At 34.1% G+C, this 27,035-nt stretch overlaps 4 protein-coding genes across 6 annotated transcripts; 2 read left to right on the top strand and 2 right to left on the bottom strand.

The window, feature by feature from the left end:
* Position 1: 1 nt before the first annotated feature.
* LOC120334024 (DNA polymerase alpha subunit B-like) lies at positions 2–8,437 on the top strand. The gene is made up of 11 exons (XM_039401466.2): positions 2–322; positions 406–527; positions 822–1,111; positions 1,700–1,890; positions 2,584–2,843; positions 3,463–3,574; positions 3,649–3,767; positions 6,092–6,204; positions 6,622–6,715; positions 7,197–7,363; positions 8,105–8,437. The coding sequence occupies exons 1-11, from the start codon at positions 238–240 to the stop codon at positions 8,376–8,378; spliced, it is 1,827 nt and encodes a 608-aa protein (XP_039257400.2). The 5' UTR covers positions 2–237; the 3' UTR covers positions 8,379–8,437.
* Positions 8,438–9,660: 1,223 nt separating this feature from the next.
* Positions 9,661–14,924, bottom strand: LOC120333870 (DNA repair protein RAD51 homolog A). Its single transcript, XM_039401243.2, has 7 exons — positions 14,720–14,924; positions 14,256–14,393; positions 13,609–13,726; positions 13,436–13,527; positions 11,499–11,707; positions 10,899–11,028; positions 9,661–10,413 (listed from the first exon to the last, which is right to left on the bottom strand). Exons 1-7 carry the CDS (start codon positions 14,798–14,800, stop codon positions 10,168–10,170), a joined length of 1,014 nt encoding a protein of 337 aa, XP_039257177.1. The 5' UTR covers positions 14,801–14,924; the 3' UTR covers positions 9,661–10,167.
* Positions 14,925–15,336: 412 nt separating this feature from the next.
* Positions 15,337–19,766, top strand: LOC120334350 (UDP-xylose and UDP-N-acetylglucosamine transporter-like). 2 transcript variants are annotated; one of them, XM_039401841.2, is made up of 6 exons: positions 15,337–15,620; positions 15,960–16,073; positions 16,400–16,502; positions 16,759–16,878; positions 17,492–17,647; positions 18,241–19,766. In XM_039401841.2, the coding sequence occupies exons 1-6, from the start codon at positions 15,541–15,543 to the stop codon at positions 18,733–18,735; spliced, it is 1,068 nt and encodes a 355-aa protein (XP_039257775.2). In that variant the 5' UTR covers positions 15,337–15,540; the 3' UTR covers positions 18,736–19,766. The 2 variants fall into 2 exon arrangements, with proteins under 2 accessions (XP_039257775.2, XP_039257774.2); XM_039401840.2 differs by having other exon boundaries at positions 15,341–15,620; positions 17,480–17,647.
* A 615-nt stretch (positions 19,767–20,381) lies between these two features.
* LOC120333712 (nicotinamide riboside kinase 1-like) lies at positions 20,382–27,027 on the bottom strand. 2 transcript variants are annotated; one of them, XM_039401042.2, is made up of 6 exons: positions 26,526–27,027; positions 22,657–22,759; positions 21,957–22,008; positions 21,562–21,682; positions 21,106–21,177; positions 20,382–20,731 (listed from the first exon to the last, which is right to left on the bottom strand). In XM_039401042.2, exons 1-6 carry the CDS (start codon positions 26,567–26,569, stop codon positions 20,530–20,532), a joined length of 594 nt encoding a protein of 197 aa, XP_039256976.2. In that variant the 5' UTR covers positions 26,570–27,027; the 3' UTR covers positions 20,382–20,529. The 2 variants fall into 2 exon arrangements, with proteins under 2 accessions (XP_039256976.2, XP_077976502.1); XM_078120376.1 differs by lacking the exons at positions 20,382–20,731; positions 21,106–21,177; positions 21,562–21,682; positions 21,957–22,008; positions 22,657–22,759 and adding an exon at positions 22,768–25,650.
* Positions 27,028–27,035: the final 8 nt, after the last annotated feature.

A 27,035-nucleotide genomic window follows, 5' to 3' on the forward strand; every position in this document is an offset into this window, starting at 1 on the left:
ACTTACCGATTGTGCCATCTCGAGCTCGTTGAGGATCTGGCAACACTGTTGAGTTGAGTCGACGCACCTCATTCTTTCTTGTTTTCCCGCCTTTGGGTCCGCAGTGCACAGGCATATGGGTCGGCGTGGCGATGGTTATGGTTTGTTTTATCTCTTGACTGCTTCATGTTGAAGTTAGTGGTTTGTTGAAAGTGTAGCGGTTGGGCAAAACATTCCCCAATACTCCGACTTTAAATTATGGCTGACACAACAGCAGATGACGTGAAAGAGAGCTTGTCTATATTTGATATAAACGTTCAAGATGATGGCACATTAGAAAAAAGTGAGTGAAATTCTAAAGAATATTTTTTGTTTAATTGCCATCAACGACGCTGTTTAATGTGTTTATCGATTTTCTTATCCCAGTGCTTGAAATTGCAACATTGTTCAACTATGATGCAGATTCAATCGTAAATGAATGGCTGGCTTATCAAAGTACACATGGATGTAAGCTGAGCATTGAAAATCTTGATAAACTTCTTCTTGAGGTATTACTTTGTTAAGTAGGCTATGTTTATGGTAGTCTGCTTGCTGTTGAGTTATTTATCATGTAAATATCTATATTACTGTATTATGGTCAAGATTAAATTTTAGATTAGGTTAATAAAACTGCATTAATTTGTACCGTACTCACTCAAAAGACTGCGAGCAGCATTGTACTGTTGTAGATTGTTGAATTCATTGTCCCCTTTTTTTTTTTATCTGAATCAATTTAAAAAAAAAATTTATTGAACGAGTAATTTTAAACAAATTTTTTTCAGTAATATATTTTGTTTCTCAAGAAAACAGTTGGGAAAAATCGTTCAAAGAACAGTTCGACACCTGCATCCAATCGGAAACGAAACCCTTTGGTATTATACACTGCGGATAATATTGCGTCATTGCACGATAGTTCAACTTCAGAAGATGTAGAGGAAAATGATTTATTAAGCGCTTACGGAACTCCAAATCGAGTCAATACTAAACAAAAACGAACTCAAAATATGACACCAAAATCTGCCATTAAGACGAAGCCTACTGATAATATTTCAGCGAGTCCAGCTGTATTTTCGCCCTCTTCATTCTCACCTGGGTAAATATTCTCAAATCTGTATCATACAAAGAATGCTTTATACTGGTGATCAGACAAGGCTTTAAACTTATACCCACCTCAAATCTGAGTCATATAAAATATGACCCTGCCTCTCGATTTTGATTGGCAAAAATTTTGACTCACGACTTTGAATACGATAAAGACCTATTGTTTTCCACTTTTGCTTTTGTAACACTGTAAATATTAGTAATAAAATGTAACTTTTTTACGTCACACTTACATAGCCCGCCAGTCTAGGTGGGCAAAAGGCAAAAGTTTTGACCCCTGGCCCCCAAATCGTCCCCCACCCTGCTTTATCTACTAACAAGACACAACCCCGACTACTACAGCATAGGTTAAGACCGAATTTTTCTGGCATGGTTATTGAATTCCTATGTAATTCACTTGCATCATCGGCACAGATTCAATACTATTCTAATCAGTCAAAATTTATTGATCCCTATATTGAGGAGATAAAATAATGATAAAAGTTGACCTCTCATTCAAATCTCCTAAGGATTTGAGTTGGTGTCTTGCAAAGTATTCTTACTTGCATGGCTCTGATTAATTCCTTATTTTTTATTCCAGCTCAACCTCGTCACAGAAGTATACGAGTCGGAGTAACTCCGGTAGTGTTTTGGATAGTTTTGGTCCGAGTCACGAGTCCATAACAAACCATAGAGGAACGGGAAGACAAATATCCATTGTCGTGGACAAAAAACGCAATATTAGTAAACCATATAAATATATGTTCCAGAAATTGGTGGATTTGTCTGATGGTAAATATATTTACAGAATTCATTGTAACCTATTTGAGTGAGTTCATTTTTCAACTCTGTGGTTTGAAGCATAAGTCGCAAGTGAGCATCTTATATGAACAAATTATTTGGTCATTTTGCGATTGAGCATCTTATATAAACAAATTATTTTGGTCGTTTATGAGTGAGAGTGCATTACTCAGCTTGGAGATTAGTTTTCTTACATTTGTGTGATTGTCAGTAAATTTGCTCAAAGATGAGTCTTCTTCACTTCTGAGTGAGTGCCTGTAACTTTGCCCACAAATGGGTCTTCTCTTTTTCTGAGTGAGTGCACATGAGTAAATTGCCTTGTATATAAATGATCCACTTTTAAGTCAGCTCAGTCAGCCTCAATACATGCTGGTTGGGCGTTACAAAAGTGGTAGAATAATGCGGATGGCTCTCAAATGATTTGTCTCGGAAATTGTTTTAATTTTTGAGATGATTCAATGTCAACCTCAACGTTCGTGAGAGTGGACTGACTTTTTGTATGTATTGTCTGTCCTAGTCTGACAACGTACACAACATGGATGCTCTGTGTTTATATAGTTTGTAAAATATTCTGTATTTTCAGAACGTATTTGGAACAGCAATTTATTTGCTTTTTTTGCCTTCTCTGCAATGCCACAGTATTTATACTCCGATAATTCTATTTTTCTATTTATATAATTTCAGTTTTGGACGAAATGATAGAAAATGCTGCTGAAACTATACAATCGCAAAACTCTTCTGAAATAGATGTTTATTCACCATGTTCAATGCATTCCCAAGAACCTGTTCATATCGTCGGAAGAATCTGCTGCGATTCTAGCGGAGGTGTAGGAAGGTTGAATTCGCAGTCTGTTTTATTACAAGGTGATAGAGGAATTTCAAGCGGAAAATATGTTGCGATTGATTTGAGCCAATTAGAAGAGTTTTCTTTATTTCCAGGACAGGCAAGTGTTTTTTCCCATATTTGTTCTGAGGGAGTCACTAGACAAGCTCTGATGTGGAGTCTACTCGCAAGGAAAAATTGTGCTGCCCGCGGAGAAGTGCCAATTTTGAATGGTCTGCGGCTCGTGAAACGAGTATTTACTTTAGTTTAATCTGATACGATTGGCTTGTGTGAGGTGAACAACGCATGTCATAAGATCATTAACCAACTACTAGAAAGCTTATGTTAAAAAAGGTGCGGCCCGCGGTTTTACCGAGTTATCTGGCACTCCTTTATTAAAGGTTGCACACCCCTGATATATAGCATCGTAATTTATCAAATAATTTGGGAATTGATCTGATTACATATTTACTTTGTAATATTAAATGGACAGGAAAGTTTTACCTAATGTAAGATGAATTTATTGCACTTGATGAACATTTGTTCAGTAGTGTTTTCATCGTGAATACAGATTTGTCAAAACCCTTTATCACAGTATTTTTTATTCGTATTATCCAATCGCCGATCGTGAATTTGGAGTTTGTGTTTTGTAGTATATGGCCTTGTTTGATCGAGACCTGTATTTTTCATTATTTTCAAATTTTTTATTGATGTTTCATAGAATTTCATCCTATTTACAGATTGTAGCTATGCAAGGCATCAACCCAACTGGTAAAAAATTCATTGCAACTAAAGTGTACGCAGCTAATTGTGATGAAACTAATAAAAGAAATATTGACATGAGCGCATCAGGTAATATATTATTCAACTTAATTGTATTCCAAGTTCATTATTAAAATTAATGACGTTTTTTATACTTATTTCAGACCCATTGAGTCTCCTCATTGCAGCTGGACCATTCACAACTTCAGATTGTCTAAGCTATGAACCTTTGCATGATTTGATCACCATAGTGAAAAACACTAGGCCGGATGTTACAGTCATTGTAAGTGCAATAATATATTTTTGAACATGAATATTTGTTTTATTTAACAAAATTCATTCAAATGTGAGTTATGATTGGATAACGAAGAAAATATAGACTTGACTCTTATTCCCAGTCATTTATAAAACGACTCGTAAGTTAAAAAAAAATTAGTTAGGTTTCTTACCCTTTACTCAAATTCTGGTACGCCCCAAAAGTATTTAGTAGTCAGAAAACTTCGAATTTCTCAAATGAGACTGAAATGCGCTTTGTATCTCTAGTAGCAATTAATGGAAAGGGTGACCGTACATTTGAACCCACGTACATTTGAACTAGGGATGGGCAATATAGAATACCGAATCCGGAGGATTCGAATCCCAAAGTATTCGAATCCAACAGGATCCGATAACTGGATTCGGTTTCCGCCTCTCCGGCGCCATGCGTCGGTTTTTGCATTTCGTGGTTTCTAAATATCAATTAAAGAAGAGCGTTTTTCTCTCGTGGAAATCTCTCTCGTTTAAATAGACTTGCGTTCGCTCGGAAAGAACCCATAAAATTGGTAAACTTCAAACACTGTAATCTCAATCGGCGTATTCTGGACAGGAAGTCGGCGAAGTGCATCTCATGGCGAAGACTCGTTATTGCACCATTTTTGCGTTTTCGCCAGGCGTCAATTTTTGTATTTCGGGTTTCTAATTTATCAATTAAAGACGAGTGGAAATTTCTCTCGTTTAATTGAACTTGTCTAATCGCAAAGAACCCGTAAAATCGGTAAACATTAAACACTCTAATCTCAATCGGCGTATTCTGGACAAGAAGTCATGAAGTACACCTTACGACGAAGACTCGGTATTGCACCATTTTTTGCGTTTTCCTGCTTTGCTATCTAGCTAGGGTTTAATAATAATAATTATTTGTGCCGACTTACTGGCGATATTCCGATAATCTGATTGCAACAATCTTCAATTGTTTACAGGCGTGCCTTGCTTCATTTTACATTACTGTAAATGATTTTCCGCGACCGGCGAGTTTTCCCCAGAAAATGATGCATGTAAACCAAAAGCCAGGCGTGAAATGTTATAACATTACTCGCGAATAATTTAAATCAAATATTATTTAGGAATAGTTTTATTACGTTTATTACACCAGTTTCCGAAATACAAAGTTATATCACAAAACACGACGATCTGTCGCATTTAAATTTCACTCTCAAAAGATTACATATCTTTCGGTCCGTTTCTATCCTTCAAGATAGACGCACGTTTGATCGAGTGTCTGTAGTAATTTTATTCGCCGATAAATTTAAAAAAAGATGCTACATCTGGCGAAAATAGTTACGTATTGAGGTTGAGTAGGGCCAAGTCTGGGTAGATAATGATATGTAACGATAATAATACTGAATGAATTCTTCTTTAGATGATATTAACTAATAACTAACTACGAAATCGGGTTTACGGAAACCTTGTTTTGCACGTCTTGATCGCACAAAATAAAAAATTGGTTTTAATTGATAGTGGTTAAATTTAATATTTTACACCGGTCGAATAGGCTGCAGTGGCCACACGCTGGTCCTGCATCTAATTAATTCTCAGCGGGTGTGTTGTAGTACACTCGACACTCTAACTTAAATAATGATTTATTGCCGTTTCATATCTATTTTTGTTTTTAACCGCTTCTTATTCGTGTCTCAATTTAGCATATCAGTATTTAGAGATTACATACATTTGGAACAATTGAAAGCAAAAACATTGTAATATTCTTAAATTTCATTGTCCTGGGAAATGCCTGTTTAGTATCAAATCAAGTCCAATGTTGAGGACATTTCCAAATAAATAATACATTTATAGTAATACATTTATAATTTTTTGACATCTAAATCCAGCAATCAGGAAAATTCCCTCTATTTGAATAAGTATGAAAATAGAATAGGATTCGGTATTCTGGATTCGATTTAACTATTCTAGAATATTCTAGAATAGTAAATTATTCTACATTGCCCATCCCTAATTTGAACCCATGTGTATATTCGCGGGTTCAATCTATATGCGGTACAAAACCCATGGGTTAGGGTTAGTATGGGTTCAAATATCCGTAAAACAACAAAAATTTCCAGAGGTGCAATAGTATGCCGGTGCAATCGTCGTGGGTTCAAATGTAATGGAACCAATGGAAAGTGGTCAAAACTAGCTTTCCAATGATACATGGGTGAAGTTTCTCGCACGTTTGAACAAAGAGATGTGACATTTTTTGTGAGGGGTGTCAAAAGTCACTCATGATCCATGGCCAACTGAAGCGAAGTTCAATTTATTAGATTAGTGAGAAAATGTTTTCTTTTATATATTTAGATTGGACCTATCCTGGACAACAAACATGATCATGTGAAGTCAGGAAAAATCATGATTCCATTTGAAGAAGTTCTTGAAGATAAATTAAATTTCATAGTGGAAGCTATTGGAGGGTAGGTGTTCCTGTTATATGAGAGACATCATTTTTGCCATAATCCTTGGTTTCATTAGCTAAACTAAACCCTATGATGTGTATGATATCCTTTGAATTGGACCAGTGTTCTCAAATTTTTTTTGTTCTGGGACACCTGCGCTTTTTATTTTGTTAGCGATACACCGTGAAAATTAGAAGGTAAGACGAGTGGGTGGTTTTTAAAAAATTTAGCCTATGATGAAATAAAGAGTTTGCTGTAAACTTGAAAAATAAAAAATTAGGCCAGCTGGTAACGATATTGACCGGTCACGAAAACTTTCCAGTAAACATGCTTTCCAGACTGGCACGAGGTCCCTGAAACTGATGTAACAGCAGTGTTTTGCGGAACACGGTTTGAGAAATGCTGAATTAGGATGTTGATGTACTTTATTTTCAGACTCACCCATCTGGTTATTGCATCATCGACAAAAGAAGCAAGCTGTCATCCTGTTTACCCACAACCCCCATATTTGTCATCCCCAAACGTCAGGGTAAGTTTAATATTTAGTTAAGTGGGCCATTGCCTATGGCAGTGGTCGTCAAACTTTTTGAAACGCGACCCCATTTCAAAAATTTTGACCTATGATAAGCTTGTGACCCCAAAGTTTGACAAGGAAAAAAAATTCAAACCACTAAAAACTAATCACAGTAAAATCTCATTCCCTAAATTTTTTCTCTAGATTTCGTGTTAGAATTTAATTATTGCCGTCAAACAATAGCCTTATTATAAAAGATACCACTGTAATTCAGAATATCCAAACTTGCTATGTAGTGCTAGTTAGCTCAGTGTAGAATGCACTCAATAGAATAATGGAAAATAAAACAAGAATACAATGCGGGACATTCGGCGACCCCCGAAATATTCGAGACGACCCAACTTGGGGTCGCGACCCGCACTTTGGTGACCACTGGCCTATGGCAATGTAAAGCAATCAAATTGTTATTAAACAAACTTCCAATTTATCCATTCAGAACGTTCACTTTGTTGGTGATCCATCTATATTAGAAGTTGATGGATTAAAAATTGTGTTAACATCCAATGATATATTATTCCATCTTGGAGGTGAAGAAATATCAAAAGTAAAGGGACAATCTGATAGACTTGGTAGACTAGCTGGACATATTCTCCAACAAAAAAGGTATTTTGTGATTATTTGTTGATGTGCGTAATAAATAATGATCATCTTGATTGCACAGTGATCTTTGAAGGTTGTTAAATATATTTCAACTTCTTTTGTCACTGTGATATTAAGGTGATTATAAGCAACTTTACGTCTATGATGGTTATGTTGTGAGGCAGTAGAATAGTAGTTGATAATAAGACTTCAAAAATAGCGAAAACCGTAAAAAGAAAGTACATGGTGTCCGTGAAGTCCCTTTACAATTTCAATTTTGTTATGTGGTCAGTTCTCAATATATTAATAAACCAGTTTTTTTATTTTTTATCAGTGTTTATTTAAGTTTTTACTTCATTTAATACATCTGTTAGGGCCAAAACAATATATGGTATCAATAAATCATCTTTGCAAAATTGAAAACCTAAAAAGAGTTTTTGATGTTTGAAAAGGAAAAATGAATTTAGTTATACTTTATGTATCTATACTTGAATAAGGTATATTTAATTTTTTCTGCAAAATGGAGCTTTTAGCAGCAAATGTGGTAATAGAGAACTAATGAAAAGATGTATTCCATCCATTACTTCTATAGTGAATTATTTGGTTTATGACATCCCTCCTGGCATAACAATTTGGTCGCTTAACCTTTTGAAAAGTTCACGTAAGCTTCGTGGTATTTTAATTAATTCGGCTAATTTTGCCTTGAACATTGAAATATTTATTGAACACAGTTTGCTTAAATCATAAAATATTTTGCTTTTTTAGTTTTTATCCGTTATACCCATCAAATGAATCCGTTAATGTTGATTGGATTGCTGCAGAACAATATGGTGCTATACCTCAGCGTCCAGACATTGCTATACTGCCATCAGATTTAAAATGTTTCATTAAAAACATAGACGGATGTGTTTGTATAAATCCTGGTAGACTTGCTAAAGGAATGACTGGCGGAACTTTCACACAGATTTTAGTAGAACCTGCTGAATCTGATGGCAAAGATTGTGCTGTCGAAATTAGTGCTCAAATCGTTAAAATTTAATGTTGTTTTTTTACTGTTGTGTATTTTTCAATCATTAGACATAATAAAAGCTTTTTTATGATACTCTTGGTATTGATTGGGAGATATGTCATTTGTTGGGTTTATTGTGAGGAAAACTCTCATTTGAACCACTTCCGGCATTTCTCAGAATGGTTAGAGTAGGGGTGTTCAATGTTTAATACAGGAATGCCAGATACAAGTAACTGGGTGAATGGATGAAATGACCCAAATGGATTGGAATTAATCACACGTACCAGATTAAATGACCTAAAAACTCGTTTCGTGGGCACATGGTTCGAAATTGGCACTCCTCCTTGGGCTGCAAAATTTTTCCTTGTGGGTTGCATTTGTACACCCCTGGGTTGGAGGGGGTACTTCATTGATGGGATGTACTGCAAAAAGTAGGGTTGATACACTAAACTTAGAACTGTGCCACAAATATAACATTTGTAGAAATATAGTGGTAAGTTGTCTTGGCCTAGTGTTTCTCAAGATGAGGTTGTATGTAAACCAGGGGTGTGCAATTACTTCTCTGAGTGGTCCAGTTACAGGCAATAGACTTTGTTACTGGGCCGAAGGCTCAAAACTCAATATAAAAAACAGTTTATTTATAATATCTAGGCTGACTGTTAAATACATACCGGTAATAAAGAGCGCAATCTAACAATCGGGGTCATTATGACATAATTTTCATCAATGTTTCTAACGGAAATTTATATTCATGAAAACTATAGTCGTAATTTCATTAGACACAAGTGGGCCGGATGGAACACTTCGATGGGCAGTAATTTGCCCACCTTGTCTGAAAAAATGTGACAAACAGAATTATTATAGGTAGATCTAATGGGGAATAGGGTCACAGATGAAATGCTCACAGAAAATGTGGTTTCTACTTGTCAAATTGGGGTGTAACAGAATTTGAGTAAAGGGTTGGTAAATAGCCTTTTATGCACATGACTGATATGCGTGATGTTTATCCACTATGCAGGCTAATATACACAGCCGGGAACTGCTTTAAGGCTTCTTGCATCATAAGACTGGCTATTCATTTACCTGACAATCAAAATTATGAATATGCTTTATCTTGTTGAAGTTTAGCCTACTCAACAAAGCAATTGCCTTTTCATTACTAATAGGAATACTCAGTTTTGGCTGCGATGTTGCTTAACATTTTGCTGACCCTCACCGATTCAGAATTCATCAGACCTACATTCTGAATTCTAACTTGAATAATCTGGGCTGGCACAAAATCACATATCAAGCTGCTGTACAAATAGAGAAGTATATTTGGAAGAGAAGTTCAATAAATCATGGAAAAACCAGGCAGTGTCAGCAGAAGGATTACGTTACCTCACTGTAAGGCTAAAAATGAGTGAATAAAAAACAAACACCATTTGAATAAAAGTAATTAAAATTCTAGGCTCTGTGAGAGGTTTGTGGCGAGAAAATTAGAATAGAAACACAGACAATCGTTTAATAAAAATTCTAAGCCACGGGATATATGCCTGCACTTTTAATTTTCCATAAGACGCGTAAGATTTTACAGTCCACCAAGTGGCAAGGTACTGTAGTTTCAGTCAGCCCAAATTGGTCAGTCAGATGGAACGGAAAAGAGATATATTTCACAAAAACGGCAGCATTTCAAGAGAACAAATGATCATAATCGTTAACAATCTCTTTGTGCGCTATAGGCTAGAATTCTGTAAGAACCAGACTGTTTAAAAACCTTGAAACAAGGACTTATTAAGTGATCTAGTCTTGATGTGATCAAAAGACTAGATCTATTAATCTAGTCTTTTGCGTCACCAATTCCATCTGCATTAATTGCAAACATGGCTTCTGATTCTGGCAAGCAAGGAGAATCATAAACTTTACAAATCCTTGTCTCTCCTCTTCCTTTACGAAGATAGAGTCTTGTAGTTGAAGCATGAGCCATTATGTTCCCTCCGATTGGCTTTTTTGGATCCGCACAGAACATGGCTCCGCCATCTACTTGAGCTACAACTTGGTTTGTGATTACCACGGCAACACCAAACTAAGAAATATATGAAAGTTATGTAGACTAAAAAGTTAACAAAAATGTAAAATAAACTTAAAAGATAGTTTTTGCGAGTTATGAAGCGAGATTAGGTGAGACGCTAGTAATTCAAAATTTTTAGGTTTAATGCTTATTTTATTAACAGCAGGTATATTCAAAATAGAATAAATAACTAACTGCAAATAAATAAATAATAAAGTCTAAACTGGCAGAAATTCATGATGAGGCAAGATACATATTCTGTCTCTGCTTTTGTGTTAATGTGATAGTTGGTATAAAAATTTCTTTTTTTTCACTTTATATTTTGATTTGACTGAAAAATGACTTTCCCAAATATTTCTCAAATCCTCAATTATTATTTCTTGAAAAATTTACGACATCGAATGTAACCAATTTCGAATTGATTCAAATATTCAATTTATTATGAACATCCCTACGTAACGTAAGTTTAAAGCTACTTGGTGAATCCCATAACATCTCACCTCATCAGCAAGTCGTAGTAATGTCCGTAAAAATCTGGCAAGATGCATTTGCCGAGCAGATAATTCACCTCGGCCACTGTAATCTGTTCTATACAAAGCTGTTGCACTGTCTATTATAAGTAGAGCATACCTGGAACACGCACAAAAAGAAATTTATTTAGGACATGAAGCCTAGAGTAAACTAGTATCTAGTCTTGGTACTAGGTGAGATTCATTATCATATCGCATATTAGTGATCTTTCTATTCCAATATACCCTGGTATTCAGATTTGTATAGAATTTTAAAATTGATCATAGTTGAGGGGAAAGCCGATAAGATGATTTAATCATAATTCATAGATTAAAATCATGGTCTCCATCCGATTAGCAGTATGAGAATATTTAACCAGATGCATGGACTTCACTGAGAAGACCGGGAGACAAGCAATCTCTTTGTTTAGAACTACTTTTCACAGGCTTTGAATTTGCAAATTCATGAAGGGCAATTGGCAGCACAATTTTTAACACTTCGCATAATGCACAAATCATTTGAACAAATTCAGTTTTAATAATCATTGGCCTCCTATAATACCATAACAATCATTATTTATGAAAACGCACCTCGTTTCTGACATCATAGCAGCCGCTTGAACCAAAAGTTGTGTTTGATGATCACTGTTGTATGCTCTTGCATAGGCAACATTATCAAGTACATCTGAACCACTTAATCCATATCTTTCAGCTACAGCAAGCAATCGTTCAGGTCGAAAAGTACCTTCAGTATCAATGTACATACATTTACCTTCGCCACCTCCTTGGTCAACAGGTAACTGATAAAAGCAAGAAGGAAATGTTCAAATATATGGACATAAATTTCCAATAACTTATTTATGTGATCTATGCAGTCTAAGTGAATTCGCTAAATGAAGGACAGACGCAAAGTAGGCGATCACATTTGACAAAATAAAAATGGTGTTTCTGTGAATTAAAATAAAACATGTTGCCAACAATGACTCAATGAAGCAATCCATATGTCAACTTCATGTCCAAAAATTAAAAAACTTCAACAAAAATATTCTTTTACATGTTGAGAGGGGAGCGATATTTTGGATAAACAATTGGATCTTTATTCAGCAAGGGTATACGGATTGTTAAACTAGGTGAATATGACAAAAGCAGACTTCAGAAAAAGCTGAGAAAAACTTGTGATGGGTATAAGTATAACAACATTCTGCATTTTTCGCTATCATTTTTAAAATTAGAATACACTAACTTATTCTATAATAATTTTTGTTACATGGAAATAGGTAACTTTTATTTGTTACGGTTAGGGCTGTCCAAGCGAACCAAATATTCGAAATAGAATCGAATCGCAAATTATTCGAATCGTTTTTCGGCTAATTTTCGAATCGCTAAAATTAGGTACCGGTACATAAAGCGGAAACCACCTTTACGGGATGTTTTTCATCGGGCAAGCGGCGGCGATCCGAGCTCAGACCACTCTCGCTCCCGGCTTGCTTAATTGGTTTCCCGATATTTTTCTCGCCTTCATTTTGTGATAAACATGTCATTACTAATGCCCGCCCGGTGGCACGTGATTAGCCATTTCATGCGTGGTCATCATAACAAGGTATAGTCGATCGTGACGTTTTTGAGAGAGAACAAGGAGAAAAAGGAGACAATTTAGAAAACGATAGTTCTATAAATAGAATCGATTTGAAGCTGTTGAGTTAGTTATCATAGGAACATGGTACAGGCAACTCAAAGCTGAAACAGGTGTTTTGGGATCCTTATGATGGCAATACCTTATTTAAATGGAATTTGTAATTTCTCATGATGGCATTACTGTATTATCCATCTATATACCAAGACAAATAATTGCACTCTTGCATTTTGATGGCTGTTGTACACTAACAATATTATAGTCCTCAAATAATATTGTCATCAAACTAGCTTGGAATTTTTAAATGCAATTTTGAACTTGAGCAACAGTTTTATCTATATTGATGGTTGTTATTATTTTGCTGAAATTTACACAAAAAAACATAAAGACTAGTGAATAGGATTAAAATAGCATCTACAAGCTTTATATGTCCTACTAAAACTGAATCCATCAAAATTGAGATTGCAATTTTTGAATAGTGCAATTTTTACTCTTAACACTCAACAGTTTTCGAGACCCAAATTTTGGAGTTCTCCAATTTTTTTGACCAGTTCATACAAGCGTGTGATCTCCTTTGATGTAACTGCACATACGTTACCACAACATCGAAGGGCAGGCGTTTATTGTATAATAGAGACAGATTTACTATTGGGCAATAATATTCGATTATTCGGTTCGATTCGGCGAAAATATTCGATTCGAATCAAAAAATTATTCGATTTTGGACAGCCCTAGTTACGGTAGATAAAAGTGCGACTAAAATGAGAAAAATGGAATAAAACTGTACTAAAAACTCACGCTAGTTGAATTGTGTATTACTATTAAATAAAATACAACTTATTATAGTTCAAAGAAGACATTAAAAAAAAAAAGTTTCCGCAATATAGATTCAGACCTGGCATGTAACAGCAATTGTGTGACAAATTTGTGATTTTCCTGTTCTGAATTCTCCGAAGAGTTCTGTTATCGATCCAGTCTCAATTCCACCTAAAAATAAGAAACACTTTTTAGACGAGACTCACGACTTCGTGTCGAACAAATCTCTGTACAAAAGTTTTTTTGATATACCTTGTAATAACTTATCTAATTCTTTTGATCCTGTAGTAACTTGGATTATTTCCGATCTCCTTTGATGAAATTCTGTCGCAGTTGTAAAACCCATCGGCACTAATTTCGCTGCTTCAAGCTAAAAAAATATATAAAGATTTCATGATCAGGGTCAAAGAAGATCTTGTAATGTTTCATGTAGAATACAGTAGGGCACAATTCGCTGATTGGTTAACAATTGGTTAATCTGAAATAAGGGTGTCTTGATCGACGACAGATGTGCCAGAATTCGCCATGCTTGTTTCAATAATAATTTAAATCAATGTCACATGATCAAAATTGTGTTTTTTTTAGATATAGATTGAAGATTGTGCTTCCTTCTGGTTTATTGCACAATACCGGTTTGCCAATTTGTGCCAGTATGGAGGCCCAGACTGTCTCATGAAAGAGGGGTTTGCATTCACTCTTATATTTAATGTCTTTCAATGTGGGAGCTATTCTTGAAATCAGAGAACTGTGCCGTAATGTTATATGATAGACTTATTGATAAAAATAAACAAATAAAATCGTTGTCATATTATTTAATTTTCACTTTTTCAACGTCAGAGTGATTTCCACATAAATATTTGACACATAATAGAATTTCAATGTCCTTTAATAAATTTTACCGTTAATTTCTCAGCTTTTGCTTCACTTATTCCTTTTACTCCAACAAGTTCCTTCTTCGTAGCATAAGCAAGTGCTTCCACAGAATGGTATCCATTTTCTGAAAGTTTCCTTATATCACTTGCACTTATTCCACATTGCTAAAAGAGATAGATTTTGCATAATGTGGTATGCGGTTGTGTAATCTCAATTTATGATAGGCCTATTTTAATTTTATAAAGTACCTTTACCGGTATCCAGATAATGCAGTATTGATAAAATCATAATTTAAGAATTGATTTTAAAAAACGATTTTCTCCGACATTTCTGATATAGAATAGTTGAAAAGTCAAAAGCCATTAATTTTCTTGTTAAATTTGCTATTTAACCTATTTCTGTTTTTTTTCTCTCGAATTCAGGGCTTGCCAGTATTTGCGAATAGAACAATATGAAAATTTCTTGATTTACGGTAATTAACTCAACTTACCTCTAATTTTGCGATGGGAAGTGGGCCCATAACCTCCTCTTCTTCGGCATCTTCCTGTTGTTCGTGTACTTGCATTGCCATATTTACTGAAATAAAGGTTTGCGAACGACGCCTGCGATATCTCAGAATACAGAAATACTAAAATAAGACGAGACGATTTACCAAAACAAATCTCGCGCTTTAGATCCACTGAACCATAACAATTATTTTGACCAAACTTTTCGTAAACTTAAGAAAAAACAACGTTTAAATATAACTTGTACAGTCCTTTAGTTTGATTTAACATAGACAGACCAAATAGTCACACAAAAAAACGGTGTTCATATGTGTAAGTTTTTTTTTACAATTGTGAGATATTTCGAGTATTGTAAAAGTAATGTAGCAAACGCCGTAGGGAAGTACTTTTCTTTTATATAAAATATTTATAAAACATTATAATAATGAACAACATAACATATTTATCATTTTTTTTATTGGCGGTTTTCAACAAAACGTCTTTTTTTACGTAATTCATAATAAATTTTCCCCGAGGATGCCAGTATCAAGAACTATGACGTACAGTTTCGATATTTATTATTTCGTGCCAGACCGTCTCGTTGTTCAGACGAGTTTCGACGCCGGAAGTTTACGTGTCCAGTTGTATTTCGCGAGATTTTTATATTGTACCAGCGTTCAGACAGCTATAACAATGTATTTTTCTTCGCAGAACAGCATGTAGTTGATAATAAAAACATATATAAACATAGCTAATTGTTACAAATTTAGGAGCACGGAATATCTTTCGTTTTATATTACTGTAGCCTATCACTTCTTCACTCGTCATGTTCGAAATGTATTTTGCCGTTGGAGTTCTTCTTGCCTCGTGTTGTACAAATGTAATTTTTCTTGAACACCTGATAAAGTGAGTGTATAACTTTTTTGGCTAGAGTTATTGAATTTTGATATTGTGTACCGGTATGCAGGTATGGCAGTATGGTGAATTTTATGCTTGGATGAATCTGTATTTATGATTGTAGTATTCTGTTTGTACTTACTGTTTGAAGTTTTATAGTTTGGTCTAATCTTTCTTTTCTGTAACATTGCCTATGGCATACTTTTATATATATCACATCTTTCTGTGCTAAAGCAGCCAGAGCTTTGATTTCCCTTTGTGTTATCTGGCTAAGTTACACAGCTTTTAACTCAAACTTTGTATTTTATTTAAATAAGAATTCACTGAAATTTAACTTTCATTTTTCAGAGCTTCACCTGATAGTGGAAATATCCTGCTTTTTCTTCAATTTTCCTTTATTGCTATAGAAGGTTTTATTGCTAATCGGAAGTTCGGATGGGAAACTAGACATGTTCCTTTAAAGTATGTGGCTTTTTTGCTTTTCTTATTGTGCAAAGTAAAGAAAGACAGAATCAAATAGGCCTATCGATAAAAAAAAAAAGTTATAGCTAAACTCTACTTTGTCGTCATGATTTTACTTATATGGTGTATATTCTCAAAACAAGAAAAAAGTCTCAAGTAATTGCCTCCTATATAAAATGTAATTTTACAAGCATTTTTTTAAACTTTAATGGCTTCATACTACTTGATCACAGTCTTATCCAGAGACATATATCTGTATATAGAAGCACCCCAAAAAAACAAATTTTAATTGTAACAGAAAATAATTCAATTTGTCTTATATTTAGAAACTATGTTGTCATGGTTCTACTGTTCTTCACAGCCAGTGCTACTAATAATATGGCATTAGGTTTCAATATACCAATGCCTCTTCATATGATTTTTAAATCTGTAAGTATAACAAATATGATAATTATTATTCTTTCTATTGTTATCAAGCGAGTAGTGTGCATCATATTTACATTACCGCCCATAAAGTTTCTAAGTTGCTAAAAGATAAGTTTCTAATTCTTAGGCACGAACATATACATACATAGATTTATGAAGTTCCTTCCATTAAAAAGCGATTATTGAAACGTCTGGTCAGTTATGGCTCCATCCACTATATGGACAGTCTATACAATTTTTTATATTTTTTTTCTCTCAGGGTTCTCTTGTAGCGAACATGTTTCTTGGTGCTTTCTTATTGAAGAGGTCGTACTCATCTCAAAAATACCTTTCAGTTGCATTTGTGTCACTGGGTATATTGATTTGCACTTATGTTACAGTAAGTTATGTTTATGAAGATTGAATGCTTGAATAATATTGCTCGACTATAATTAGCATTGACCAACTGCAGCTCTTTTTTGGATTATTGGACTTGGACATGTACGAGGCCCGGCCTATAAATTGTTTTACTCAATGTAGTTGTTTGTCTCTGATTCTAGCAGACCAATCGATATTTTAAATTTTCAACACTTTAAGATGGCTATCACCATACTTTTTTTGACATTTTCATGAATCCTACACAGACCTCAATACTGTCCCAAATATTGAGTATTTCTCTCTTTTTTTGCTACGAATATAGCCTACCTAGTTGTATGTAGCGTGTATCATTTTTGTAATTACGTTATCTGTACGCTATGATTTTATTTTGTTATTTTGATTTCTTCATTACCATAATTTGAGATACGTATTGGCTATTTTCAAGTTTAATGGAAATTCAAATTTTAAAATAAAGTTTTCTATAACTGAATGAAGTGTGTAGCCGACAAAATGATTGACAATCATTGGATTTCCGGTACATCAATTTGAAATATGATTTTTTATATACTAAACATAAATTTCATATCTTTATAAGTATTGCTAATGTTGACATTATATCTAAGAGTGTTTCAAAGGCCACCACAATGTCTAGTCATTCAACTGATGCTTCTACATTAATTGGAGTCATATTTTTGACAATTTCACTCATTGTATCTGCTGGAATGGGAATTTATCAAGAAAGTATCGCAATCAAATATGGGAAACATCCAAGAGAAACTTTGTTTTACAATGTAAGTGATACGATTACTGAGTTATTGATTAATAGTTGTTGGACATAATCTTAATTAATAATGAGGTCGGTCAAATAATGAACGTAGGTGCCAATATCTGATGGATATTTTTTTATCATAATTCCTAAGAAACAAACATGCCTAGTTTGAGTTCACCAACTTATTTGACCTTTGACAATATATGGAACACCACTGTTCGTTATTCTCAGAAGTCTACATATGGATTGTTTGCTAAATTATTGTTGTTGCTGGGGACAAAAATGCCTTTACCACATTTTCTATATTTAATAATAATGAAAGAAATTGCTTGAAGGCTTTTACTTTTTTTTTGCTGTTTCACTCTGCTTTGTTTGACTTCCTCCATAAGTTTGACCGCGGATCTTTTCAGCAAACTCTGTGATCTCAAGCCCTAAAGTACCGGTACTGATGTGCAACAATGTGTATTTATTTGAGTATTGATCTCTTGCACATTTTGAAATGAGACTCGTATTTTTCCATGATAAATACTAAAATAAAAGAGAGATCATGTATATATATTGTATTACTGCTATCTTCATTATGTTTTATTAACAGAAAATAAATTATTTTCACAGCATGCTCTACCGTTACCATTCTTCCTGCTACTCGTACCAAGCATTGCGCGGAATTTAGAAATATTCAATCAATCACCTCTTGAGCCGGTGCCATTTTTTACAAACTTTCTGAACACTGTTTCAGAGTCAGTTTTATCTTTTCAAATGAATTTAGAAATTCCAATTTTGTGGCAATACGTCATCATCAATGTTGTGACGCAATACTTTTGCATTCGTTCCGTATTTTATCTCGTTACTGAATGCACTTCGCTAACGGTTACGCTGCTGATAACCCTACGTAAGTTCATATCGTTGCTGTTTTCAGTGCTGTATTTTCAGAATGATTTTACTTTTTATCATTGGATAGGGACATCATTCGTTTTCGCTGGCAGTTTAATGTATTCGGATATTTTTAGAATAAAATCTTCTACTGTAACCACGTTTAATAACAGCAAAACATCGAAAAATGGTATTAGTAATGGGTATCACAAAAACGGTCATACAAAGGTGGATTGAATCTTGTATTAAACCAATGCCAATGATGCCTTATCTGTTCATTATGCTTATCAACACAGTTATATTTGTGTTAGAAAATTTCTACTTATGTGATTACCTAGAAATTATTATTATTTTTACTTTCTGCTCTTAACTATAATACGAAGATACCCTAATGTGGAAATAATTCTAACGAAGCAAAGCTGAAGCCATTTTATTATTTGTACATATTTTTGTTTTTAATATTATTATCATGTCATAAAGCACTGTGCTTATGCTAGTCTGCCAATGTAATTGTCTCTTTGAATTAAAAGGATTGTATATACAGTCAATTGAATTAATCAATGTATTATATGGTATATTTTATGTGATATATTTATTGTATCATGCCTGGTTTGATAATGGCTTCCCACTAGGATGAGAAATTCATTATTATTAGCCTATGTATTCACATGGAGATAATTTAATATGTATAGTTTTCAATCTACATTTTATTAACTTCTTTTGTTAGTCAGTAACGTTCTTTAAAATAATATTGCACAAGAGATGTTCACTATATAACAGGAATATCTTATCAAGGTCGGCCCTCTAGGCAAATTTAACTGACCCGCCTTGGTGGAATGTTTTATACCAGGGTATGCAACAGGTGGCCCATTTAGCCAAGCCATTTAGTGTGGCACTTGTCAACAATGAAATATACTCATTAAACATAAAATCCTAATCAGACGGTTTGTTTAAAAATTTGATCACATGGGTAAAAATACATGTTTTTTGTGGCTGCGTTAAATATTGTATTGTGATAATTTTTTTTGGTTGTATAGGATACATGGAAAAGCTAGATGTCTGATGTTGGTTATATGGCCCACTGAAAAATGTTGCACACCCTGTATTATACTGTCTATAAGTTGTGAATATTGTTTACCACAGATTGTCAACTCCATGCTTAACTGAATGTCACCATTATTTTAGGATCATACTATATTTATAATTAATAATAATATAACTAATGCTACTTTCATAATCATATTCCAATAAAATTTGGCTGAAAAGAATTCTGTGTTTTAATCCAAATAGTCTTCCTCATTTTTGTATACCTGTTACCATTGTACTGGAGACTATGCAGTGATTTTTATTATGCTTTTTCCCTAATGGTATTGTACGTTGGCTAGTCCTAGCGATAAGCATAACATCTGTTAGAATTACACTCTGAATAAGCCTACTAAGTGGAGTGGATTGACAGGTTAGTATCATGAGAGTTGCACACAATGTTGGTCGGCTAATAATACTTCATACTTTACCATGCAGAAGGAACAATTAACAACTGCTTAGCTATCATCTCTATTAACAGGTATTTTTAGAAGGGGTGGTTTCAGAATTTCCAATTGCCCAGGTAGCGGGTCCTGGCGTCAAATGTGGGTTTTTCTGAGTCTTAGGGGTCAAAAAGGGGGTTCTGACCCCATACATGAAGCCTTTCTTCTCCCTAAAGATTAATTAATATATTGCATTCTCATAAGAGGTAGCTGAAATCTGTGTCACTTTCCTATCAATTCAAGCAGGCTCTTGGTAGAAGCTATTAGTATAGGGATGGATATTATTCATGTTTGAAAAATTCAATTCATGTTCATACTGGAGGTCCTTATATATCCCAGTAAAGCTGTAACACCAAATCAAATTAGCCATGTTTATTCATTGCATTGATAAGTGATGCACCAAGTTAGAAAAGAGCAAATTTGCACTTAGTAAACAAAGACAAAGCCATTAGCACTTGAGTGAAAATAGTACAACTTTGTTAATCAACTCATTGAGTAATCATGATCAACTAAAGCCATTCTCCTTTGGAAAACTGTTCATAACTTTTGATTTGACTTGTTGAAGAATTTTTTGCTGAGAAATTTCACCATCTAATTCATTAAAATTGACTTTGATTTTTCGAAGTTCTGCAAGATACTGGATATACATTGGCCATACATGATATTCAAATATGTTAGGAGTATCCGATGGTTCATATTCTCTCGTCCTGAAATGATGAGATAACCCTATAATTTAGAGAAAGGATGTGCAACCTGTAATAATACAGGAAGGCCAGATACAAATGACTAAGTGAAACCGCAGGCCACACCTTCGAACTTTTGGTTATTGATCTAAAGGAATTGGAATTACTCGCACATACTATATTATCCTAAATTAAAAACTCGTTGTTTACTAGAGATGCTTACTAGAAAGGGAAGAATAAAAAGTTTCCAAGTAGGCATAATTAGCGGGAAATAAATTGAAAAAGCTCAGGAACCAATGGGTTATTCTAATCTATTCCATGACGTCTCCTATGACGGAAAACAATATTTAATTAAATATTGTTTGGTTGGAATCGAATCAAGTACAATTTATACTTACAATCTACGTTTTTTCGCTTCCTCCTTTGTTAGTGTGAAAACAAATCTCATATTGAATAATGAATTCAATTCCCTGAAATATAACAAATTAGTTATTTAGTAGAAGCTATTTATTGATAGATAATCGGAACTTTATGCAGGAAACTGACCAGAGCTGAATTGCTTGAGAGACCAATTTAAAAAATTATCGAAAATTTTCTATGTTGCGAAATAGCAGAAAACTCAGGCCCATAAAATGTAAGGCTCTTGCATGGGTGAATTTCGGCTACCTGTTAAAATTGCTTAATCAACTTACTCGATTAGTTTCTGTTAGAAATTTGAACTTTAATATCGCTATTGAACGTGTCAAATTCGAGCCGTCAACATTACGATACCAACTTTATCTTCTGTAATCATATGGGTGAGCAGGTGACGTTAAAAAGTTCTATATTTTTCAAATAATTGAAATGACCATTACCTGTGGTTGAATATCAATATTCCTTCAATAATTAGAACAGATGATTTTTCAGTGTTTTTCATTTTTTCAATAATATTTTTGACATCTTTGACCATTGTGTCCATGTCAAACGCAATCATTTCTACGAAGAAATTGGACAATCGTATATGAATGGTAAATTTAAAACTGCTAATTACTGTTCGTATAGCAAAATAAAAACATCAAATTTTCCAACGGATAACAGTCGTCGCATATATTGTTTCAAAAATAGACCTATTATTCTGAATATTTAAAAGCGTAATATTTCACAAAATAGTATTCTAGGATAAAGCGTTTTGTTATGAATATTTAATAGCTTGTGAAACTAGTGTTTTCCGCAGAAAAATTATTTGAATATTTTTTTGCCTACTACTAACCATCCCATCTTCCAAATTCGCCTGATTTATGTAACGGCACATCTTTCTCTTCCTAAAAAATAAAATTGTCGGCAAGTCTGATCAATATGATAAATTATGTGTGGCTCTTACTGTATCTGTGTGTAATAGGTGAGGGTGTATGCTCTCAATTTAACAGATATTAGATTACTTCCTGGTTTAAAAATTCATGTATATTATTTTTCGTAGGTGAAACTACAGTAAACTAGGTTCAGCATTTCAATACTAAAGGATTGACATATTTATCCAGAGGGAGAGGAAAGCCGATAAGACGTCTCGTCCGGTTATCATTCCATGTCGGGTATGGGATTAGATAATTATTTGTTTTCGGAAGCATGGACTTGATGGTGGAGGAAGCCGTTAACAGACCAGCGGTTACGTGAACCACCCTAAGGCAGCGAGGAGTCCAGCAATCCTAACGCTTAGCACGATGAGCCACACCACCGCGCACATTTTTTCCGACACGCTTGAAGGCAGACATGTCTATTTTCCATGTACTGTATTAAACTGGTACAATTTTTGAATCTGTTTGCATTTGCATTTTAAATCCACTCCGAGAAATTGTGATAGTGATCAAATGTGCTTCCTCCCAAATGCATTTGCAAACCAAATTGCATCTGTGGCCACAACATTTTTTCTATTATGAAATGTATATTGTTGAAATATGCACAAAATAGAATACCTTAAAATATATGTCTTGATGTATTACAGTGACATTGAATTCTTCATTTTCTAAACAGCGACCGAGACCTTCTGCTAATGTTGTTTTACCTCCATTAGACACACTGTAAAACAAATAAAAAAATTCACACACACACACCATCTAAAAAAAGGCATGCCCCATGACAGTGGACTATGCATAGAGGTATTATGTCACTATTTATAAATTCATTTCTTGAAAAAATACTTGTAACTGTCTGTAAGTATTAATCGGAACCTAACATAAAATGATCAAATAAAGCACAACCGGTGTTAGCAAAACGATGTAATTTCTATATTTCAACCACACATGCTGGCAAATTACATCGTTTTGCTAATACTGGTTGTGCTTTATTTATTATCGTCGACTTGCTAGGATTTAATTGTGTTATGATAGTTTATGCGCACAAAATAAGTTCGCATTTAAATTGAATAAAAATGCACATAATATATTAAAACCTTTTCTTGTCGTAAATCAATGTTCATGATTTGTTTTATAAAAAGTTAATGGATCATTAACTTTAAAAGCTTTGGGAACCTCTGCCATACAGTGTAATGTAACACCAATGAGTATTAAAAATATTGAAAGGTGGTAAATTAGTAATGATCTAATGGTATGCATATACACACAATGGCCATGGCAAATTGACCTTCAAAAACGTTTATTAAAAACCGAATATCATATAAAACTAATAACATCTATTTATTTAATATTTGAAACACTATAAACCCTTAAAATGCAATAAACTAGCATCACAAATCACAATGAATCCAAGTAAAACACCAATTAAAAATATTGATCACACAAAATATAAATGGAAATAAAAAAGCACGCAGAAAGTTGAGATTCTGTGTGCTAATATGTGTTATATTACCATAAAAAACACCATAAAACATAATAAACTAGCATCACAAATCACAATGAATCTAAGCAAAACACCAATGCAATTTAAATATTGATCATACAAGCTATGAATTAAAAATAAAATAGCACTCATAAAGGTATGATTGGGTATGATAATGTGTTTTTTTGAAAAGGCTATCTAGATTTCTCATAGTAATCCAGAATGTTTCTCAATTTTAAAATAGTCACAGCGTATAATTTTAGTAAAATAATAGAAAATTTGATTAGGGTTATAACTATTCAAATTAGTTCACATTGATTATTATACAAAACATTTTCCAAAAAGAATTTGAGCTGAATTTTATATCAGTCCAAACATGCCCCGCATAAGTTATTTTTAATAATATGATATTTCATTTGCAAATATACCATAGCAATTTTGAATCATCGGAATTACACTTTGACCTCCCTCCACACACACACAAGAAAAGTCTCTGCCGCAAAATTATCTCAATTATGAATTCTATCAAAAATTTTGTTTTTGAATTCTCTCTCAAGTTGGAATTACAGAGTTTTAATAATAATGGAAGAAGGTATCACTAAGTTTATTACCAAGCCTTCTTTTGATTATCAAAATTAGATTTTCTGGAGTAGAATGTAACTATTATCCACCCCCACATTGCTCGTTAAAATTGACCCCTATATTTGATTACCCATTGCAAATTCGTAATCAAAATTGTTCAAGTTTAAAACAAAGGGCTCTGTGTTCAATTGAAACCCTGATGAAAGTATACAGGCTGTGAAACAATGAACCAATCACAGCATATCCTTATGCACAACGTTAAAAATTGTTTAAATTTCATTAATTAAAAGTGCTGCTAAAAATATTAGCAGCCAATATATACATGATAAAAATTTACAACAAGAATAACGTGATTTTGACAGTGGAAAAATTAATGATTACCAGTGATTGTAAAATCAAAAAAGCAGTAAAATTCATGAGCACAAACGATATAAAAAATTGATCATCTCATTTAAATCTTCTCTTATGTTGGTCAAGCCACATAGGCAAATTTTGTGGAAATAATTTAACAACAACCATAAGTGCAATTGTATCTCCTTCAGCTGAGTGTGGTAAAAGTTGACTGTGATGAACGCCTACTTCTTTCATCAAATATTGTAATCCATTTGGTCTTCTTTCACAAGGTTGTCTTAGTTCTCTCACACCAGTCAAGCTATCCGCACAGTAAATTTCTTTCCATATTGTTTGATCTGCCTTAACCCTATCCAAATGATTATTCAGTATTAAATAGTCAAAGGCATCTCCATTATGAGCCACAAGACAAATTGGATGTGCTTGCCTATCCAAAAATGATCTGAGAATCATTGATGTTTCATATGAAAATGGCTTTTTATTACGAACTTCTAAATTCTCTTTGTCAATTTTTGTAATTCTGGAAACTTCATTCGGAATCATGGATAAAGGATCAATGAGAATATTCAATTTGTCTTGAACTCGAGGCACTTTTGGAAATTCACCGTATTCATGTTCCACTACCTCATTACCCAGTTCGGTAATTTGCTCGCGATCGACCGCTATCAGACATAATTCAGTTATATTATCAGTGGTGGTGTCCAGTCCAGTTGTTTCAAGGTCCAAAAACACAAAGGTTCGAATATCATATTCATGTTCATTGGCTTGTCGGTCAGGGTCTTCATTTTGGTCAGCTGACTCTTCACCATTTTCCGTAGATTGAGTCGGAAACAGAGCTCTCGCAACTTTTTGGTCGCGAGGTAACACATCTGAAAATTTCATGATTGATACTACGTTAATGAATTGATCTGGAATACTATCCACAAGTTGCATTAGGCATGTCGCATATTGCTCGGCTGTGTACGTCTCCATCGGCATACGCTTTTTCAAGTATCGTAGATACAAGCTTTCCATTGAGTAGTCGATCGCATCTAATGTCGTTTCATGCATTTTATGTTGATCAGGTGCATCCAAATCTTGGCACGCAGTTGCAGTGTCTGCAATCCATAAATTTTCTTCTTCCATTGCAAAAAGTGACATTTGTAACGCAGTGATTTCGCTTTTGAGAGCTGGGAAATCCATAAGAAACCCATGATGAGCTACAAAACAAATAGGCCGGTTTTGACGCTTTAAAAATTCATTTATAAGAAGCACTGATGATCTGTCGAATGGTTTTTTATGAGAACCTTGAATCCTTTTCCAATCAAGGTTAGATCTTGCAGCCGAGTGAAGATTCAAAGGTTTTTGGGTGTCAAAGCACAAAACTAATTTGTCTATATATCTTTTCATTTTTCTGGTATTATTACTTGTATTATCACCATCGCCATGATCAGTCAAGTCTCTTTTGTGAACAGCAATCATAGCAACCTCAACAATCTGTGGGTTGTTCACATCATTCAAGTGTACTTTTGTAAAAATAAATGTTTTCATATCTTTTCCCTTGTCATAGCTAAGCTTCGCTTTGAGAGGTGAAGTAACACATCTTTGTGCTGCCTGCTGGGACATTACGGTAACTACCTTTTAATTTAGATTACAAATCAACTTACAGTCACAACTTATAATCAACTGAAGTTTGGAAGTATACAGATATATTCAGTATTAGAAAACAATAGTCACAATCACAAATACTAGTGTTATTCAGCGGATTGAAAAAATGGAACATTAAATATATTGGATTATACTATATTATACAGTTTTGCACATATATACATTTAATGTCTATACACGACATCTTAATCGTTATCATACAATTTTTAGTCCGATAATACACAGCATTAATTTTATAAAATAGCACCGCACTAGGTGACAATCTACATAACAGTCCCGGTCATTTCGCAGCATTGCGACGTTACCAGCTAATAATAAATTAGCTGCTATGCGCTCAAACAGAGTGACATGGAAAATATGGCAGTTATCAATTTGTTATCGCCTCCAGCCTATTCATAACACGACGAAAAGCAGAACTTGCACTCACCCGCCAATTCCAACCACAAAGACGTTCCCTTCTTTCTTTTCCATGGGGAAACGCCCGAATCAGCCACCCACACAAAAACGAATCGATTTTGGATTGTGTAAATTGGGTATAACTTGTCAATATTACCATGTGATTTATCAACGATGTTGACAAGTTACCGAAAACTGGGTCAGTGCGCATGACCGCACGCCGACATTGAAAACGGCTCATTAACAAATTATTCCGCACAAATAAATACGCAGTAGAATTGAGACCATAACACGGTAATGTATTTCATATTTTCCAAAACTAATATATGTTTTCTGAACTCATATATTGCCAATTACACATGTACCAAATCGGGTTAATTCAAAATCGTTCCCGGGCCGTGTTTAATCATATTTGGCGATAAGAAGTTCATAGTTTAACACGCATTACTTCATTATAGTTTGCTATTTTGATTTATATTACCATCGCTTGTAAAAGACATGTTTGCTCGAAGCAAACTTTATGAACATGAACAAGCACCAA

Source organism: Styela clava, chromosome 15 (assembly GCF_964204865.1).
Source record: "Styela clava chromosome 15, kaStyClav1.hap1.2, whole genome shotgun sequence".
Classification (NCBI taxonomy): domain Eukaryota; kingdom Metazoa; phylum Chordata; class Ascidiacea; order Stolidobranchia; family Styelidae; genus Styela; species Styela clava.

What these genes read in the sequence shown, in the direction of transcription:
- LOC120334024 (XM_039401466.2), top strand. Translation starts at nt 238, where the DNA reads ATGGCTGACACAACAGCAGATGACGTGAAAGAGAGCTTGTCTATATTT. An exon ending in CCCTCTTCATTCTCACCTGG is followed by an intron (nt 1,112 to 1,699) that starts GTAAATATTCTC and finishes TTTTTATTCCAG; the next exon opens with CTCAACCTCGTCACAGAAGT. An exon ending in ATAGTGGAAGCTATTGGAGG is followed by an intron (nt 6,205 to 6,621) that starts GTAGGTGTTCCT and finishes CTTTATTTTCAG; the next exon opens with ACTCACCCATCTGGTTATTG.
- LOC120333870 (XM_039401243.2), bottom strand. Translation starts at nt 14,800, where the DNA reads ATGGCAATGCAAGTACACGAACAACAGGAAGATGCCGAAGAAGAGGAG. An exon ending in CAATTGCTGTTACATGCCAG is followed by an intron (nt 11,708 to 13,435) that starts GTCTGAATCTAT and finishes TGCTTTTATCAG; the next exon opens with TTACCTGTTGACCAAGGAGG. An exon ending in TACTACGACTTGCTGATGAG is followed by an intron (nt 10,414 to 10,898) that starts GTGAGATGTTAT and finishes TATATTTCTTAG; the next exon opens with TTTGGTGTTGCCGTGGTAAT.
- LOC120334350 (XM_039401840.2), top strand. Translation starts at nt 15,541, where the DNA reads ATGTTCGAAATGTATTTTGCCGTTGGAGTTCTTCTTGCCTCGTGTTGT. An exon ending in TTTCTTGAACACCTGATAAA is followed by an intron (nt 15,621 to 15,959) that starts GTGAGTGTATAA and finishes TTCATTTTTCAG; the next exon opens with AGCTTCACCTGATAGTGGAA. An exon ending in GAGAAACTTTGTTTTACAAT is followed by an intron (nt 17,648 to 18,240) that starts GTAAGTGATACG and finishes TTATTTTCACAG; the next exon opens with CATGCTCTACCGTTACCATT.
- LOC120333712 (XM_078120376.1), bottom strand. Translation starts at nt 25,633, where the DNA reads ATGGATTTCCCAGCTCTCAAAAGCGAAATCACTGCGTTACAAATGTCA.